Source organism: Cynoglossus semilaevis, chromosome 4 (genome assembly GCF_000523025.1).
Source record: "Cynoglossus semilaevis isolate Cse_v1.0 chromosome 4, Cse_v1.0, whole genome shotgun sequence".
Lineage (NCBI taxonomy): Eukaryota > Metazoa > Chordata > Actinopteri > Pleuronectiformes > Cynoglossidae > Cynoglossus > Cynoglossus semilaevis.
The window spans coordinates 15,331,909-15,349,481 of NC_024310.1; the positions used below are offsets into that span (position 1 = coordinate 15,331,909).

The window sequence follows — 17,573 nt, forward strand, 5'->3', positions numbered from 1 at the left end:
GAAGTGTCTTTTATGGAGTCTTGAAAACCTGCCACGGACACTTTGGAGGAATGTCTGTGGAGCCGTTCTCATCACGTTTCTCATGTGAAGTGTCACTCCTGTCTGAGAACATTGATTCACAGCTTCACTCTGTGTCTTTGACACCTTTGACATGGTTCCATGTGCTGCTCTTGTCAAACACAAGAAAACTGGCAGGTTTAGCCTGGAAATATTCAATAAGCAACAGCAGGATGCTTTGTAGACACACACACACACACACACACACAGTGCACACACATGCAGCAGAGAGACAGTGTCCAAAACGTTCAGACCAGATCATTTTAAGAACAGTATACTGTGCGTACTTTAGCCTGTAGGTGGCAGTAATACCTGAGGTCATCAGTTATTATCATTGTGTCCTAAAGTTCATTTTAATTAGAAAAAAAACTTTGTGTCAGTATTTGATAAAAATGTGATTATTTGCGGTGAATCAATGGCAGAGTTGTTCACACCTTGAGTGATTGTTTCAACTCCACCCCACCACGTTCTGTTTTAACAGAACTTCAGGGATCTTTGTCTTTGGCCTTAAATACAACGCTGATGTCATCATCATCTAGTTCTGACACAGTGGCCTGGCCCCAGGTCAGCAGCTCTGTGGTACAGAGTCACTTCATCATCTCTGTGGCCAATGCTGTGGGTTTTCAGTGTTGTTTCTTTGTAAAGTAAGAGCTGAGCTCCTGTCCTGAAATCTCCTTCTACAAATTAGATTTAGTGATTAAGGCTCTGTGATCATGTGACAGAGCTGCAGAAGAGCAGCGTTGTAGAAAAGTCCCAGTCTCTGCTGAATTCATCAGCCATGTGTCTGTGGATGATATTACCTTGACTCTGACTCTCTGGAAACCCATCTGTGATGAATGTCCATCCAGAGGAAAACTGCCTCCTCTGTAGCTCCATCATTACCTTGACCTCCTTCCTCTGTTGTCAAACTTCTCCCCGCCCCCCCTCACGTCCCTCACTGATAAACTGTGTTTCTAACCCCTGGTGTCCTTGGCTTCATGCTGAGATAAATGTTTGAGGATAAACTCCTGTCTTCGTCTCATTCCTCCTTTTTCTTCAGGTTTGTCACTGGACCAAGGATGGAGGAGACTCTCCTTCTCTCCTGTCACCTCCTAGAATCATTCATCTCCTGTGTTATTCTGCTCTTTACTTTCCTTCTTGCCCATTTTCAGAATTTACTCTCTTTTTCTTGTTATTTTTGGTCTTTTTCTCGTTTCTTTCTCCTCTCTCTTTAACTCCTGCTTTAATTCCTCCAAATGATGATTGATGGCTGTTCTGCTGATCTCCTGCGTCTCCTCTCAGCTTGCTGAAGGTGCACGGCTGTCAGTGCTCCAAACATGTGCGTCCCTCACCTCCTTCATTGTCCCTCCTTAAGCCCCATCATCTGTCTTCTCTGTTCTTCATTCCTTTCCTGAATTCCTCCTCTCTTTGTGCCCTGATGAATATTTGTCAGAAGACTGCAGGGTCGAGGAGTTTCCTCTCACCTCCTGCTGCTCCATCATGGTCTCGACCTCCTCCAGCTCCCAGTCTGCTTTGGTTCACATTTATTCTTCTTATTAGATTTTTTCCTTGTGGCCGTGTGATAAATTTTCATCAGAGCTTGTCAGTGGTTTAACTGTGTCCTGACCTCCACGTCCACGAGCTTCTGTCACGTTGCTCAAAACCACGTTGGGTTTAATTGAGTTCTCACTGGATCCAGGATCATATTGGAATCATTTGATTGGGTAACGAAAGAAAGTCTAATTTCTTACAGACCACATGGCTGATCTCAGAGTAATGTTTTAAGAGTCAAACAGTCTTTGGTTCTATTGTACATTTATTCTCCAAGTTGTTTCTTGAACCACTGGCTGAGCTGGAAAATGTTGTTAAATCTGAGTCTGAGTCTGAACCAACAGGAACCAGCTCACCAAGGTCTTCTGCTTAAAATCAGCCCAGAGTTTAAGTGCACAATTCTCTCTCTCTCTCCCTCCCTCCTCAGCTCGGTGGCCGTACTGAGGGAGTGCATGAACAATGAAAAACTTGTTCGCTTCTTCCAGGAGAGACAGACAACTTTGAACCATTCCTTACCTCTGGAGACGTACCTGCTCAAACCAGTGCAGAGGATTCTCAAGTACCACCTACTTCTACAGGTAACCTCCTACATACCACTTACTCTGGTACACATTAAATACTCCTGCCTTCTACAGGTAACAGCTCAGACACCACCTGTTTTTACCAGTAGTTTCCCTAAAATCACCTTTTTATGTGCGCTGTTATTCTTCACAAAATTCAAGTCCAATAATCAAGTCCTCAATCATCAAGACTGAGTTAAATCTCAAGATTTCCATGGCCGAGACCCAAAGTCCAAGTCTCAGACCATAGAATCCAGAATTCATCAGGGTAAATATTATGAGTGTTTATTTTCTTTGGCGCCCGCCTTCAAACTGGTTGGATGGCAAGGCTAGGGATGTCGCGATTATAGATTATCTTGGTACGATTACTGTCAGAAAGTCAATCACGACATTAAGATTATCACGATTATGGTACTTTGCTATGCTACACTTGTACCATGTATTTCTCTCTGAGAAAACAGATGTGATCTATCTTTCTGTACAGTCAATCACACCACACAATATAATTACATGACTTATTATAGGACCCATAATAAATTATATAAGAAGATTATTGAAGTCATCAATTGTGAGCTATACCAATTTATTTTAATCCTTTATTCATTTGTCTAATTTTATGTGGCCACATATAAAACTTGTGAGGACTTTGAGAACAGACTACAGACTAACTCTGTTTCTCTGAATCACTATAAAAAAGAAAAACATGACTGTATTGCTATCAGTCTGGAGTGAAACTTCATCATCTCTGACTGTGGCACCAGCCTCCTACAGAGGTTTATCATGAACCAGATCCCAAACAAAGTCCAGCTGCAGCTCCGATTGTCACACACTGGCTTTACTAGTGTGACGCCATTCAGCTGAGGGTGTCTCTCTCTCTCTCACTCTCTCACTCACGCACACACACCTTTTCCCAATAAACTTTTCATTGGTTCCAGTCTGAGTCCACCTCTGTCAGCAGTGGCCAGTTTAAACACTGGTCAAACACATGTTTGGATCAATTTGCTGGGGTTTTCCCATAATCCTCAGCTGCTCCTCACTGATGACTGATGACCTGCAGTCTGGAGAACCAAGCCTCTGATTGTTCTGTTATTTTCTCACAAAAACTCCTATTGGTCTGATGTAACGCACTCACAGTTTTTGTATTTTTCTTAAAGGAACTCTCTAAGCACTTTGACAAGAGTGCTGCGGGATATGAGGTCATCGAGGACGCCATCATCACCATGACAGCTGTGGCCTGGTACATTAATGACATGAAGAGGAAACAGGAACATGCTGTGAGGCTGCAGGTGAAAGAAACATTTGATTTTTATATTGACATTGCTTCTGCTGCAGACAAACATGTGGACGGAACAGGAAGTCACAGTAACGAGTCTCTGACTGAAGTAACCGCTGCACAACTGCTGCACTGTGTGTACTGGAGAGACAGTCTGGTGTGTGTGTGTGTGAGAGAGAGAGAGAGAGTGAGTGAGCTCACTGATCCCCCTCCTCCTGTGGAGGTCAGAGCTCTGACCTACAGGTGTCAAACGCTGCATTCTCCAACTTCCTCCAACACGTGTTCACGTCATTACACACACAGAGAACATGTCATTAACTGCTTCCATCACGGCAGCAGCAGCTGTGTCAGAGATGTTGACGCTGTGTGCTTGGGCTGCAAATGACCCGAGTTTCATAAGTTTGACCTCTAACCTCTGAGGAATCATAGAGCAGGAAGAAGATCAGAGCGTTGACCTCTGACCTTCCCACAGCTGTTACAGTGGAGGTTGAAACAGTGGAAGCAGCTCATTGGTCCTGTGGATGATCAGTAGAGTTTCAGCTGTCACTCAAATACAAAAATACTCTATAAACATCCTTTCTGCTAATAAGGTTTTGTATGCAGATTTATTGCAGCAGGCCACAAGATGGCGATAGACACAGTTAAATGTTTAGGGGTTTCTTTTGTTATTTGTTATTTAACTTTCTCTTCTTCCTCACAGGAAATTGAATCATTGCTGGTAAATTGGACTGGACCAGACCTCAGTGGGTTTGGAGAACTGGTTCTGGAAGGTTCCTTTAAGGTCCAAAGAGTGAAAAAGGAGCGAGCGTTCTTCCTGTTTGATAAGATGCTGCTGATCGCCAAGAAGAGACTGGAGCAGTTTGTCTACAGCACACACATATTTGTGAGAGTTCTTCCACATTTCTGTCCTGTGTGTTAGAGTGTAGCAGCTAAAACACTCCAGTGTTCATAAGAAATAGAATGAAAGAGAAGCATGTGCAGCCACTGTGAATGTCTTTGTGTCATCTCTGGCTCTTGTCTCCATCTGTCCATCTGTCCCTCTGGTGCAGTGCTGCAACCTGCTGCTGGTGGAGACCTTAAAGGACCCGCTTTGTTTCAAAGTGTCAGACCAGACCATTCCCAAACAGCAGCACGTCGTCCAGGTGAGTTTGGACAAGAACACCTGCTCCATCTGCTGCAGGTCATAACACCAGTCTAGGACTACGTCCACACTGCAGGTAGAAGTGCAGACACCATTAAAGACAAGGACAAGATTGTAAAGTGGTGACAAAAAATCTGGCCCCAGAGGTCTGTGCATCAGGGGACAAAATATGAGAGGGAAAATATTGATACATTGAAATATTGCGATTCACAACGCGTATCAAAATTGTACAGCACCATTTTTTATTAATAATTAATATGCAAATATAAATGCCATTGTTTTTTTTTATTTTGCCACACAGTCTCCAGTCTCATTTGGAAAACTGTGGTTGGTGAATATATTACACTGAAAATGAACTGTGTCTTTGTTCAGACCAAGAACCAGGAGGAGAAGCGACTGTGGGTTCACTACCTCAAGAAACTGATCGTGGAGAACCATCCAACTTCCCTCCCACAGAAGGTCTGTGTGTGTGTGTGAGTGTGTGAGGAACAGTTTCACCAACAACAGTCTGTCTCAGAACATTGTACTTAGTGTCAGGGCCAGACTCAGAGGTCGTGGTGGTTCTAGACATTGTGCTGAAGAACTGTTTCAAACAGTAGCAGCCACTGTGCCATATGGAACCTAACCATGCTTCTGAAAACAGCAGGATTCACTGGTTCGCATTCTGTCCTTTTCCACAGGCATGTGCTGCCACCTGCTGGCTGGTTTTGTACATTTTTCACTTGAAAACTGGAATTCCTTATTGTTACAAACACTTTATGATGACGTTATGAAGGTTATTGCTTGATTGACAGGCTGATGTGACCTAAAACAGTGCTGTGGTGAAGAAAACCTCTGGATTTCTTTCCAACTCTTTCCGTCTTGATTTTACGAACAAAGACATTTTTTCTGATGTCATTTTTGTTTTACTAAAATGTCATTGTGTGCAGGCGAGACAAGTCCTGGGAGACAACTTCTGTCAATGTGAGTCCACACACACCTGCAGCGATCTGTACAGAATGTTAGTGTGACAGGTCAATCAACACAACACCGACTACATACAGTACTAACACTGACCACAAATGGATGTAACAATGTGAAGTCGTCTATACAAATCCGTCGGTTGAAATAAAAAATGAATCAAGGCGTAAGGAAAAGGCTGCGTTATATTAACAAATCAGTGCTCATACTATGAGTCTACATACTCCAAGACAGTAAGTGGCGGTATGCACCTAAAAACCATGGTTGTTACCTGCTGTAAAACCAACCCTTCGTAGAATAAGGGACATTCAGGTGTTCAAACAGAACGTGGGAAAAACACAGACACAGTGTTTAACGGTGTTTCTGCAAAGAAAAGAACTCTTTCCAGTTAATATTTTCTTTATTTGCTTTTGTTGTTAATACATCGAAAGTTAGTGAAGAAAATAAGACCAGACCAGTTTGACTTTAAATAAAAGAAGATAAATAGCATGTGCTTTTTTTTTAATTCTCTTATAAGATTAACAATTGCAGTTTAAGAGGTACACAAGGCCGTTTTAGATGGTAATAGTATTTTGCATAGTTCATTGAATTTTGTGTCAAAAAAACGAGATAAAGTTGTATCGACAACAGTAAATCGTATCATGAGTTGACTTTATCGTTACATCTATATATCATCCATATATTCCTGTCCAATTCTCAGTTCCCACCTTTGGAGAGGACCATGTGAAGAAGACCAGTGCATCTCCACAGCTGGACGACATCCAGGCCTATCACCGGGGCAGACGTCAATCAGGTCAGGGTCAGTGGTCCTTTTCTTCCTGCCATTGTTGAGTCATGGAATTGATCACATCTGAATACCTGAATGGTCACATGATCTTCAAGACACCTTTTAGACGTTTGTCTTTTGTCTCCCCTGTTGTCCATGTTCTCCTTCAGAGCCTCCAGAGCTCCTCATGTACACACCTGAGAAGTCCAGGAAGAGTCTGCCACTGCTGCTGGAGGGAAACTTACCCTGCAGACGCACCAGGAGACAGTCAGGTGGAGAGGGAGAGGGAGACAGTCAAGTGGAGGATGGGGGATGGGGAGGAAGTCAGGAGGAGAGGGAGACTGTCAGGTGGAGGATGTTGTTAGTGACATTATAAAGTTGGTTCAAAGTCTGTGTTTCTCTTTTAGCCCCAGCCAAAGACATTGAAGAGGCATTTGTTTCTAATGGTGAGAAGGCACTGTTGTTACTCTGTTAAAACCATGTAACTCTTCTTTTTTTGATAACATCTCTTCTTCTCTCCTGCTGACTCCATCCACTCTTCTCCACTACCACCAGGAGTTCCTGGAGCTTTGAAGGTAAGACACCTGTCTTACTGCTCCAGTGCAAACACAGCAGATCAAGTTTCACTCTGGTTTATTTCCTACACTATGCACTAATACTACACTAAGACAGATGCAATAAGACACCAATGACCCAATGTTTCCTAACCACTGGGGCGCAGACCAACCTAGGGATGCTCAGTGAATGTCTTCACCTGCCACGCCCACACACACTCCTACGGAATAAAAACAGTACGATGAATGAACCATGTATTTGTATTTTCGGTTGTTGTTTTGCAGCAGGCAGACAGTGAGGGGGCGCTGTGTCCATCTGAAAGTCTGGACTCAGCAGGCAGCAACAGCACACTGGCCTCCTCTGTCATCGAGGTGGAGGCTGAGCGTGTTGAGTTAGGTCTGACCCCCCAGCTTAGACCCCGACAGGAGGAGGAGGTACTTTACACATACCTAACACAAACAACATTACAAATGTACTTTACATACGTATATTTTAGACCTGTTGATGTCAGATGTTAGACAGGTCTGGTTTGGGTCTGCTAAATTTAATATATATATATACTGTGTGTATATATATATATATTTTTTTTTTTTTTTGGGGGGGGGTGGCGGTTGTTTGTTTTCCCATTATATTAATAATTGTTATTTTCTCAAGTATTTTATTTGTTATCATTTCCAGGAAGCAGAGGAGGCAGAAGAAGAGTTGGCTCCTCTTATTCCTTCTCCCACTCTGTCCATCACTGAGGAGATCCTGGAGTTTATTAACCAAAGCAGAGTCAGGGAAGGGCTATCTATCCACCCCAAGGACACAGTGAGATTCTCCTTACAATTAACTGTTTTTGTATAGCATGTGTGTACACCACGTCAAACCAGACTCAGAGGAACAATAATCATTGTTATTATCACATCATGTTACTGCCATTATCAGCTCCTTACTGTGTCTGATCAACACACAGTGATCATTTTCCTTCTTTGATTAGGTTCTGGATCATCTCAAAGACAGTCAACATATAAAGGACCAGAACAACTTCACCTGCCCGTTACCCCCACTTGTGAGCCCCTCCAGTCCAGAAGAAAAGTCTGAGAGTCATCAGGAGGAAGAGAGTACAGAGAAGGACAATGATGAGGTCATTCAAGATCAGAGCAACGACCATGAGACCCCAACAAATGAGGCTGAAGAAGGTTTCAGTCAAACACCACAGGTGGAAAAGGGAGTGGAGGAAGGTGAGGAAAATCAAGAAGAAGAGTTAGGAAAGGAAAGAGAAGAGGAGGAAACCCTGTGTGATAGTGTGGGAGAAGCCACCAGCGCTGCTGCTGCTGCTGCTGCTGCTGCTGCTGCTGCTGCTGCTGCTGCTGCTCCAACATCAGATGTCCACGTCTCAATCGCAGCACAGGAATCAGAAGAAGAGGTCCACAAGGGCACAGCCAACATTACACATCCAGATGTCTTTATTCAACCTACCCAGAAATGTCATTCCTCCACAAAAAGCCCCCACCTCACCAAACTGGACAAAAAGATCATTGAAAAGATTCGTAGTTACTACGAGGCAGCCGAAGCTGAAAAGAACAAAGAAGGAGAAGAAGAAGATGGAGAAGATGTGGGAGGAAGACGGAGGAATAGTTTCTCACAAATCCCATCTGGGTTGGTGAAGGAGTCGGTCTCACGTTTTACTGTGACTTGTCATCAGGTGGAGACAGAGAGTGGGCCATCCAGGGAGACTGAAGGAGAGACGGAGCCCTGTTCCCTCAGTGATTCAGTCCATTCCAGCACTGGTCTCTCAGTTGGCACAGAGGAGGACAGATCTGGACATGAAGCAGTGAACTCCCTGGATCAGGAAGAAAACTCCACTGAGACGTCTCCGTCTGACAGCGGTACCCACAACCAGGATCAGTGTGGACCGGATGAAGGAGAGGAAAATGGAACCATCTCGACAGAACCTTCACAGGAAGAACACGAGGGTCAGGAGGAGGAGGAGGAGACAAGTGATCTAGTGACAGGTGAGGAAGGTAGGACATATCCGGCAGGTGAAGGTCTGTCTGATTCTGAAAGTCACACATGCAGAGATGAAACACCTGAAATATGTGGTGAAAACCCAGACACAGAGAATGTCTGTGATATGAACCAAGCAGAACCAAAGACAAAGGAACTTTTGACACCTTCATCGTCCACTGAAACCACAACTCAGTCAGCCCAGACAACAAACCAGCACACAGACCAGACCAGCAGGACTGCTGAAGTTCTTCCCAGTCAGATAAAAGCCGGTCGATGGTCCCAACACTCCAGGATCGTCACTAATAACCGAGCCTTCTTTGAGAACATGGGCTCAGATGTAGCTGGTATTGGATCGTTTGTATCTAGTCCTGTTGTGGACCCTGTGCTGATTGAAAACTCAGAACGTATTTTGAGTAAGGTTCAAACACTGGCACAGATGTACAGTGCTAAAGCCAGCACCATGAAAGTTCCTCTACATCAGAAACGGTCCTTCAGTACCTGGAACCAGTCCAGAGCCTGGTCCCAATTCTCTGGACCCTCAACACAGGCCAACTCTAGAACTCAGACACATCTTCAGACCCAAACACAAATCAAACCTGGACTGAAAGTCAGTCAGTCAGAAACCAGCAGAGAAGCTAAACCTCACCACCAGTCCCCGTCTGAGACCAGTGATCAGCACCAAACACGGAACAAAACTGAAGGCCATGTGTTGAGTCAGAAACTGACCCATTACCAAAACAAGAACCAAATCCAGAACCCGGTTCATACAATGAGTTTGGAGAACCAGAGGATCCAGGAGCAAAAGACCTTGAGGAGAGCAGACGGTGGAACTGATGGTAGGGAGGACGTCTGTCTGTTTGACTGATAACATGAGTCTGAGTAAAGACTACTGTTCTAAAATATCCATTCAAATATTCTGTTGTACAAAGGTTTGAGGGACTAGGGTCCATTTTTGGATGTGTCAAGCCACAAGGCTTTCAAATGATCCAGTTATCTGTCTTTGATCCCTGATTGGATCATTAGTCCATGGCTATCACAAGAATTTTCCAAAATTGGGAACAATAAAGTTCAATTTTTATTTTTATATACATTCCTGAACCAGTGGTGCTTTGGCCCAGAGGCAATGTCTCTGTCATTGGTGTGTAACCCCAGGGTTCACCTCCAGTGGACTCACCACCCACAGGAAGGTTTAGAGGGGTTGGTACGGTGCAGTGTGATTTGGGTGGAGACTGCTGCCCCCGTGACCCGGTAACGGGGGAAGGCTAGAGCGGTAAGCGGATGAAAATAGATGGATGGATGGATGGATGGATGGATGGATGGATTCCTGAACCAGCAGTCCAGATGTAGACTGCAGTAGATGTGGAATGTTTTTTAAACAAATCTAATCTGGTTTCTTGTACATTCCTCTAGATCCTGTGACTGTGAGAACGTCCTGTGAACCACATTCATCTGTGACAGAACCGCAGACCTCAGCCAGTCTTCCCCAGTCAAACCAATTTACCCTGTCCAGACCCAGGGACTTCATCTTTGCCTTGACCAAAGACAGAGACCTCGCTGTGGGCAGCAGCTCAGGTGTCAGCTCCCTGTCAGAGCAGTCGTCCAGCAGCAGCCAGTCACCCACACTGACCTCTGGTCCTGGAGTAACTGACCTCCTGGCTTCAAAAACATCCTTCAGAGGAGTTTGTGTAGATGCTCAGAGGCCTGCTGAGAAAATAGAGTAAGAATCTAGTTTGTTTTCATACACTGATGCCAAACAGAACAACAGTGAGATGGAAGTAGCTGAAACACATGTAGAGAACCAGAAGAGAGATCTACATGAGATCTTCTGCCTTCTGTTCTTCTTTCTGTTTTGTTAAAACTGATCTTAAAGTTTCTCCTTCTGTGTTAGAAACATAAGAAAGTCTGAATGTACTAATGGAAATGTTTAAAAAAACTTCCAAGCTATATTCCTCACACACTGTCATTTTCTCATTGTGCTTTTTAACAGTCCAGGTCAACAAGCTGAACAGCATGGAAACAGATATGAACACAAATACAAACAGGAAATACTTACCACAGATGAGCATGTGTTGGAGAAACAGTTGCGACACCACAACAGCAAAGATGGTTTGATCTCAGATCAGTCTGGACACGCCTCTTCTGGAGAGCTGCTAGTGAAGGTAGAGTGCGCAAAAATTCAAGTAGAGACTCCCCCGCAAGAGCAGCAGCACCTGGAGAACGGAAGTGTCAAAGCCTCACCTACAAATTCTTCATCACAAACCCAGAAGGTTCTACAGGATTCAGCTGTGAATTTCTCAGACATGCTGTCGTTTGTCACGTCATCAGGAGAGATGGTTACGTCCTCACCTCTATCAGTTCACTTTTCAGAACCAAAGCACTCTGCTTCTGTGCAGTCTGTAGACTGTCTGCCAACCTTCACTAGCCAGAGGCCACCAGATCTTCCATCTGCTGTGGGTGAACAGACCCAGGTCAACAGCTGGAACGTCAGCAGCATCCAACCCAACACACACAGGTATGACTTTGACAGAGTGGATCACATTAGTGATCACGTTTTTCACTTAATGTTTTTTTTAATACTGACACTGATTCAAAACTTAGAAAGTCACAGATTTGTTGTTGAAATTATTTTGATCTTTTTTTTTTTAAAATGACTCTTTTGAAAGTAAATGTCTCTTTTGAAAGTAAATGTAACATATATGTAAAATGACATAAATAGGACATGAAGCAGCTGAAAGAAAGAATGATGAAGAAACATTGGAAACAAATCAAATAAACACAACTAAACCTAACAAACTGACTAAACAATAAAACGTGTTAATACACTCTTGTAGACACAGGAGAAGGGAAGAAGTGCCAAACAGAACACGTCAGTTCCCGATATCTTTGGGAAAGATAAGACACTTAACAACTTTTTCTTGTTCTGTTCAAGTTCAAACAGAGATTTATGTGCATCTTGGCACGACACTCTGCTGCTCAATGTGCTGACGTAAATGTTTGGAGTTATTCTTGGTAGTAGTCCACTTCAGGCTTGATTTATGATTATTATTCACAGACCTCATCCAAACAAGCTCGAGCCCCTCCCCACCACCATTTGGTGGACCAGTTTAATGAAGACTGTTATCCATTTTATTTTATTTATTGTTGTTATATTGATTCTGCTTTTGAATTAACAAACTGATGGTTGTTTTAAAAAGCAGCAGACTTCTCAGACTTTTCAGACTTCAGATCTGGGTCAAAGTTCAGAGGTTGGACTTGTGTTGTTCACACCTTTGATATAAAACAACACTTTTTATTCATTGTTGACCCGTGTTATTCACAAGAACATTTGGAACGTGACTTGGTGTGAATCCTCACTTTCACTCTGCTCTTTTGGTCACATCTAGGGAGAGAACTGGTCCATCGGGATCTCCAGACATCTGTCCAGTCTTCAGTCTGTCAACCAACACATGCCAACCTTCCAGAATGTTCTCACAGACATCAGTTGTCATGGATCAACCCAGGTCCACACTAGAACACTCCCAGGAGTCATCTGCCTTCAGGCCGAGCCTCAGATACTGCTCCCCTTCTCCTGGCAGGACCTGTTCACCTTCCTCTTCCTCCTCCTCCTCATCTTCTTCTGCTGCCTCCTGTGTCCAGGCACCTCCCGGTGTACCTGTTGAAGGCAGCACCCCAGCAAACACAGCTCTCAGTGCTCTTTCCTGTTTGTCTCCTACTCTATCGTCTGGCAGATGTTCTTCAGTCACTCAACTCTCTCCTCCCCCATCCTCCTTCTCCTCCTCCTCTTCTTCTATGAGGTCTTCATCTGAAAGGATCCAAAGTTGTAACTCACCCACAGTTTCCTCCTCCCTCTGCTCCTCACCTATAGCCTCGTCATCTGCATTCACCAAATCTTTAGCCGCCTCATGTATCAGTCAATCCATCAGTCAGAACATGGCCAAACTAAATAGTGTCCGGCAGCAGGTACCATCCAGGGGGTCAGAAACCCAAAGCCCCTCCCCGCATTCACCTTTACCCTCCTCTAATCTACGATGGCGTTCACCTTCCCCCAAACCGGGGCAGAGACTGAGCAGTGGTACACCGACCTATGGACAGTTAGGGTGCTCAAAGGATGGTCACCAACACCTGAGATTCCCACCCTCCTCTCCACACTCCCATCACTCCTCTCTGCTCACCGATCAATCACCTCCTGCCTCTCTTTCCCAGCGTTGTCCCTCTCCATATAAAGCTACAGCCAGTCCTCAGTCTCCTCACCTCTCTTCTTCTCACCCATCATTCCTTCATCCTAAAAATGTCACCACACACAATTCAAACAACAACAACAACAACAACAACATCAGGACGGCTGTTCGTACAGCGGACATCCATGATGTCGGTGGTTGTAGTGTTAATGGAGGTGTCAGTAATGGACCCTGGTCAAGAGCTTCACATAACATGACCCTGACTGACTGTAGCACCGATGCCACAGTGAATCCACACTCCCATGATTCTCTCTGGTCTGGGTCCTACAACCGTGTAGCCCGCCCTTTTTCCACGTCTGAGCCCAGCTCAAGAGTTCAGTCTCCATCTCCATCCCCAAGCCCAGCTTCATTTTCTCGTTTCTGTTCTCCCCCTCCTCCTCATAATTACTTCTCACCTATGGCAAACAAACCTCCACACCCCCGGAGTGCAAAGGCAGCTCATGGAAGCACCCATAATCCTCTAGGCCTGACAATAGAACTACCCTCAGCCTCAACATCCAGTTCAGTATCCATGTGGTCCCCCTCCTGTCCCAGCCCCCGTATCCTCTCTCCACCTCCCATTGGCGTATCACCAAGTATGTGGTCACATAATGTTGCAGCCCCTCAACCCAGAAACCCTAGACCTGCTTCCTCCTCCTCTATTCCTTTTTCCTCCTTACACTCGGCCACAGTGGAGTTTTCCCCACATCATCCAAACTCCATGGTTCAGCGGCAAAGCTCTGGTCCTCATCCTACCACACCCCCAAACTCCACCCATTTACTTCGTAGATCTTACTCTTCTAATTTGATGGACAGACCCCCGAGTCCAGTCAGAAGCAACTCTACTGGACTACATTGCTCCTGGACAGAGAGCAGTTGCAGATCTTATGGTGTCAGTGGGAGAAGGTCCGTAGACCAGCAAGAACCCAGTCCACGTAGTCCAAGAAGTGGCTGGAGGTCCAGCAGTAGTTTCACCTCCTGCCTCAGTCCTGGAGCCAGGGTTCAGTCCCCTCTGTCACCTGGTAGGGTCACACCCGCGAAGAGCGGCGGGCAGCACTTCACCTGTGAACCATGGCACGATGTACAAAACCTTTCAAACACATGTAACGGAACTGAGGGACCTGATACTAATACGACCTTCCCCATCATTTCCTCGTCTCCTTCTCCACTTTCCCCAGTCTCCCAGAACTTCCCCTGCTCTCTGGCTCCGTCAGACAGTCAGGCCGACTGGGGAGACCCCGAGGTAGAAGAAGGTCACTGTCGTAGTCAGATCATCTGCGCTTACATCGCCCAGCCTCTCTGTCAGTCAGACCTGTCCTCATCATGTCTCACCCTGTCCTCTTCAGATATGATGTCATCATCACCTCCTTCCTATCAGAACTACCCATTCCAAGTGGCATCCACTCCTCATGTCCAAATCACTTTCAAAACACCTCCAGCGTCTTCAGACCGCTCTAGCCTTACCCCAAATTCACCACCCTTACCCTTTGACAACTCTCCTCCCAGCAGACCAGGGAGTCAGAAGACCAGTTACGCCACCACCGTCAACCTCCAGATAGCTGGAAGTGGTAGAATAACGTCTTTAAGTACTGCCCAGGTCAGCCTGACCCAAACCCTGCAGGGAGGAGCTGGAAGCAGAAGCTCTGGACAAGGACAGATGGTGAGGAGGGTGAGCATCAACGGTCTTTCTCACCTTCCTTCCTCTCTTCACTAGAGATTTCAAGGAAAGGAAACAAATAAAACAGATACAAAGGTTGGAAAGAAGTGAATACATTTAAATAAATAAAAAACCACTGGGAGCGAAGGTCGGATGAACTTGAACTAAGAATGAAAACAAACTTCGAACAATCAGGTATTTTGACCTTGGGACAAGAAGAGACAACATTGAACACTTGACATAATGGGCGAATATTTAATGACTGATCGAGTAGATGATCCTGACCCTGGACTGTGTTTATTTCCACTCTGAGATGCCAGTGTAAGGGCTGTAGAGATGCAGATGTTGAAGCCGGTGTGGATTCATTTACTGTATGTATCTATAAATGAGAGGCTGGGCTTTTGTTAAGGTCTGAGTGTGTCAACCGCTTCACTCTGCTCTGTCATCTGTATTCTTCCTCTGGCTGTATGAGCTCTGATAGGTCACATTATTAACCTTGATGCACAGTCTCACAGTCAGAGTAGCTGTTGAATTGGCCTGAGTCTGGTAGTAAACACAGGGTCCAACAGTTGGAGCTCTGTGTGAGACGTCCAAGTCTGTCCACACTGAGACTTCATACTGTCCACAGTTCTCAGTGTTTGATACAATCACACTTGGTTTATTGGTGTTGTTTTTACTCTGACTGTCTGAGGACACAGGTTATTATTAATCTGTCTTCTTTATTATTTGTTGTTATAATTCAAATGTATTATTAACCTCTATTATTTTTATTATTATTTTATTTTTTATTTATGAAGTTAGTCTTATTCTCTCTGGCACTTAACAGTCATTTAATTGCTATTTTGCATTACAAGGTCTTTCTGTGAGAGAGCAAGACCGTGTGTGTGTGTGTGCGCGCGTATGCGTGTGCGTGCAAAAGGACGTGTCTGCTAAGTTGTTCCTCAAACTTCAGACTAAGCCAGTATCAATGTTTTTAATGCTGCCTTTCTTCTCGACTTCAAACCTGGTCTCACCTGTCCACAGTTTTCATGTCAGACTTTTCCTCTTCTGTGTTAGAGTGCAGACAGACAGACAGAAGGACAGACAGACAGAAGGACAGACAGGTGAAATCCCCTGATATAAGATGTCAGAGTGTCAGAGCCTCACACTCAGTGAATGATCACAGCCTCCAGAGAGAATGGTCCAAACTTCACCCTCAAAGTTCAGGTACAAACTGACATGTGTTCATGGAGGTCAGCTGTCAACTGTCGTTGTACCAAACCATGGTTTGGAGTCTAATGCCTGTGTCATAGAGAGAGAATGTTTGTCACTGTAGTTTCAATAATAAAGAAACTGATCCGGGCTGGTGCTGGTCTCCTGTGGTTGAATGATAATCCACCTTATTATCAACTCTGATAATAAGGTGGATTATGGCTGGTTGAAAATAAAAGTTCAACTGTTGGTGAAAGCAACGCATCAGTTTCACAACAGTGTTAAAGTCTGATTACGTTCTTGGGTGATATGAAAAGTAAAGGCTTGTCTCTCACACACACACTCACACACTGTTCACAATGACTGTTGGTACCACAGTCATAAAACATGATATATCCTTTATGGCCCTCTCTTGATGACCTGATTTGTCCCGGAGCCTGACATTCCAAACTCCAATTTCATATGTTCCTCCAGTCTTTCAAAGGTCGTCAGACCCAGATTAGAAGAATATTTGGTTGGTGTTTTTCATGTGACTCAAATTTCCTCTCAAACTGGTGTGCCTGCATCACAGCAAGAAGGTCAGCAGTTTGATCCTCATGCAGTCAAAGTATCCTCACAAGCAATAGTCATTTTCATGTCTCCACTAGTATATATCTGTATAACAGATGTCTTTTGTCAGCTTTAACAAATACTCCCCGACACCATGGAAACATGTACTTCATCACATCTCTGACACTTCATCTTCACTGTCCCGCTCTTGTATTATCACTACAGCATGGCTGTGTTGTTGCTCAGTGCCAGTCTGCCAACGTTCACTTTCTGTTCGATGCATTGCCAGTCCACTCCCCTGCACGTCACTAGAGTATGTGTGCTGTAACAGTCTCCAGATGTTGTAATCTGTTGTATTCTTTAATGACTAAGGTTCAACCACAGTGTCATGTTACCCCCAATTATATAATAGTAATGTTAAGAAGCAGAAGAAGAAGTCCTTTTGATCATTGAGATCAATGTTGTTAAAGCTGGGAACTGAAAGAGAGGCAGGAGGAGGAGTAAAAAGAGGGAGGAGTGAGAAGTAGAAAACAGAGGGAAAGGGAGGTGAAACTGAGAGACCATCTGTCTTCTCTCACACAGAGTTCTCACACTTCTTACACTTCTCACACACACTCCTCCAACTCCTGCGGGTGAGAACGCAGCTGCAGATGTGTGTTGGACGAAGCGTGCAGGAGACACACTCCTCAGAGAACACCTTCATATTTGACTTCGCAGTCTGGATCGTGGAAGACTCTGCTCCACTTGTGTGGGTTTCCTCATCTGCTCTGGGATTTCATCAGGAATCGATCTGCATCGATCTGTAATGGCTTTGAATCTTCGGGAAAAAATCAGTTGTTTTCACTGCGTGACTAGGACCTGAGGGTCTAAGACACCATGTGATCATGCAGACTCTGCCATGTGGAGAGAGAGCTCAGGTCTCAGGATTGGCCTTCTGTGTCTTGTCTGTCTGGTTTTCCTGCAGCTTCAGGCAACTAACCCACCCTGCTCTCAAATGATGACGACGGCGGTTCAGTCTCTCATCGAGTCCCCCCAGCTGGTATGAAACGCTTTCTTCATTCTCAGGCTGTTGATCCTCAACACTTGCCATGTAAACTGCATATTTAAAGGAAGGAACGGAAGTCT

The 17,573-nt window shown here is 44.7% G+C and overlaps 1 protein-coding gene across 4 annotated transcripts in view; it reads left to right on the forward strand.

The window, feature by feature from the left end:
- Positions 1-17,573, forward strand: part of plekhg2 (pleckstrin homology domain containing, family G (with RhoGef domain) member 2) — a 49,415-nt gene that overhangs the window by 29,535 nt on the left and 2,307 nt on the right. For 3 of the 4 annotated variants that reach the window (XM_025055114.1, XM_017032172.2, XM_017032174.2), the window contains 16 exons: positions 2,015-2,165; positions 3,302-3,433; positions 4,121-4,303; positions 4,470-4,562; positions 4,934-5,020; positions 5,491-5,524; positions 6,222-6,320; positions 6,458-6,559; positions 6,695-6,733; positions 6,843-6,862; positions 7,127-7,276; positions 7,521-7,652; positions 7,822-9,670; positions 10,245-10,551; positions 10,822-11,346; positions 12,218-17,487. In XM_025055114.1, coding sequence (XP_024910882.1) covers positions 2,015-2,165; positions 3,302-3,433; positions 4,121-4,303; positions 4,470-4,562; positions 4,934-5,020; positions 5,491-5,524; positions 6,222-6,320; positions 6,458-6,559; positions 6,695-6,733; positions 6,843-6,862; positions 7,127-7,276; positions 7,521-7,652; positions 7,822-9,670; positions 10,245-10,551; positions 10,822-11,346; positions 12,218-14,765 — 6,451 coding nt within the window. In that variant the 3' untranslated portion in view covers positions 14,766-17,487. The remainder of the gene's footprint in view (positions 1-2,014; positions 2,166-3,301; positions 3,434-4,120; positions 4,304-4,469; positions 4,563-4,933; positions 5,021-5,490; positions 5,525-6,221; positions 6,321-6,457; positions 6,560-6,694; positions 6,734-6,842; positions 6,863-7,126; positions 7,277-7,520; positions 7,653-7,821; positions 9,671-10,244; positions 10,552-10,821; positions 11,347-12,217; positions 17,488-17,573) is intronic. The other variant, XM_025055115.1, reaches the window with a different exon arrangement.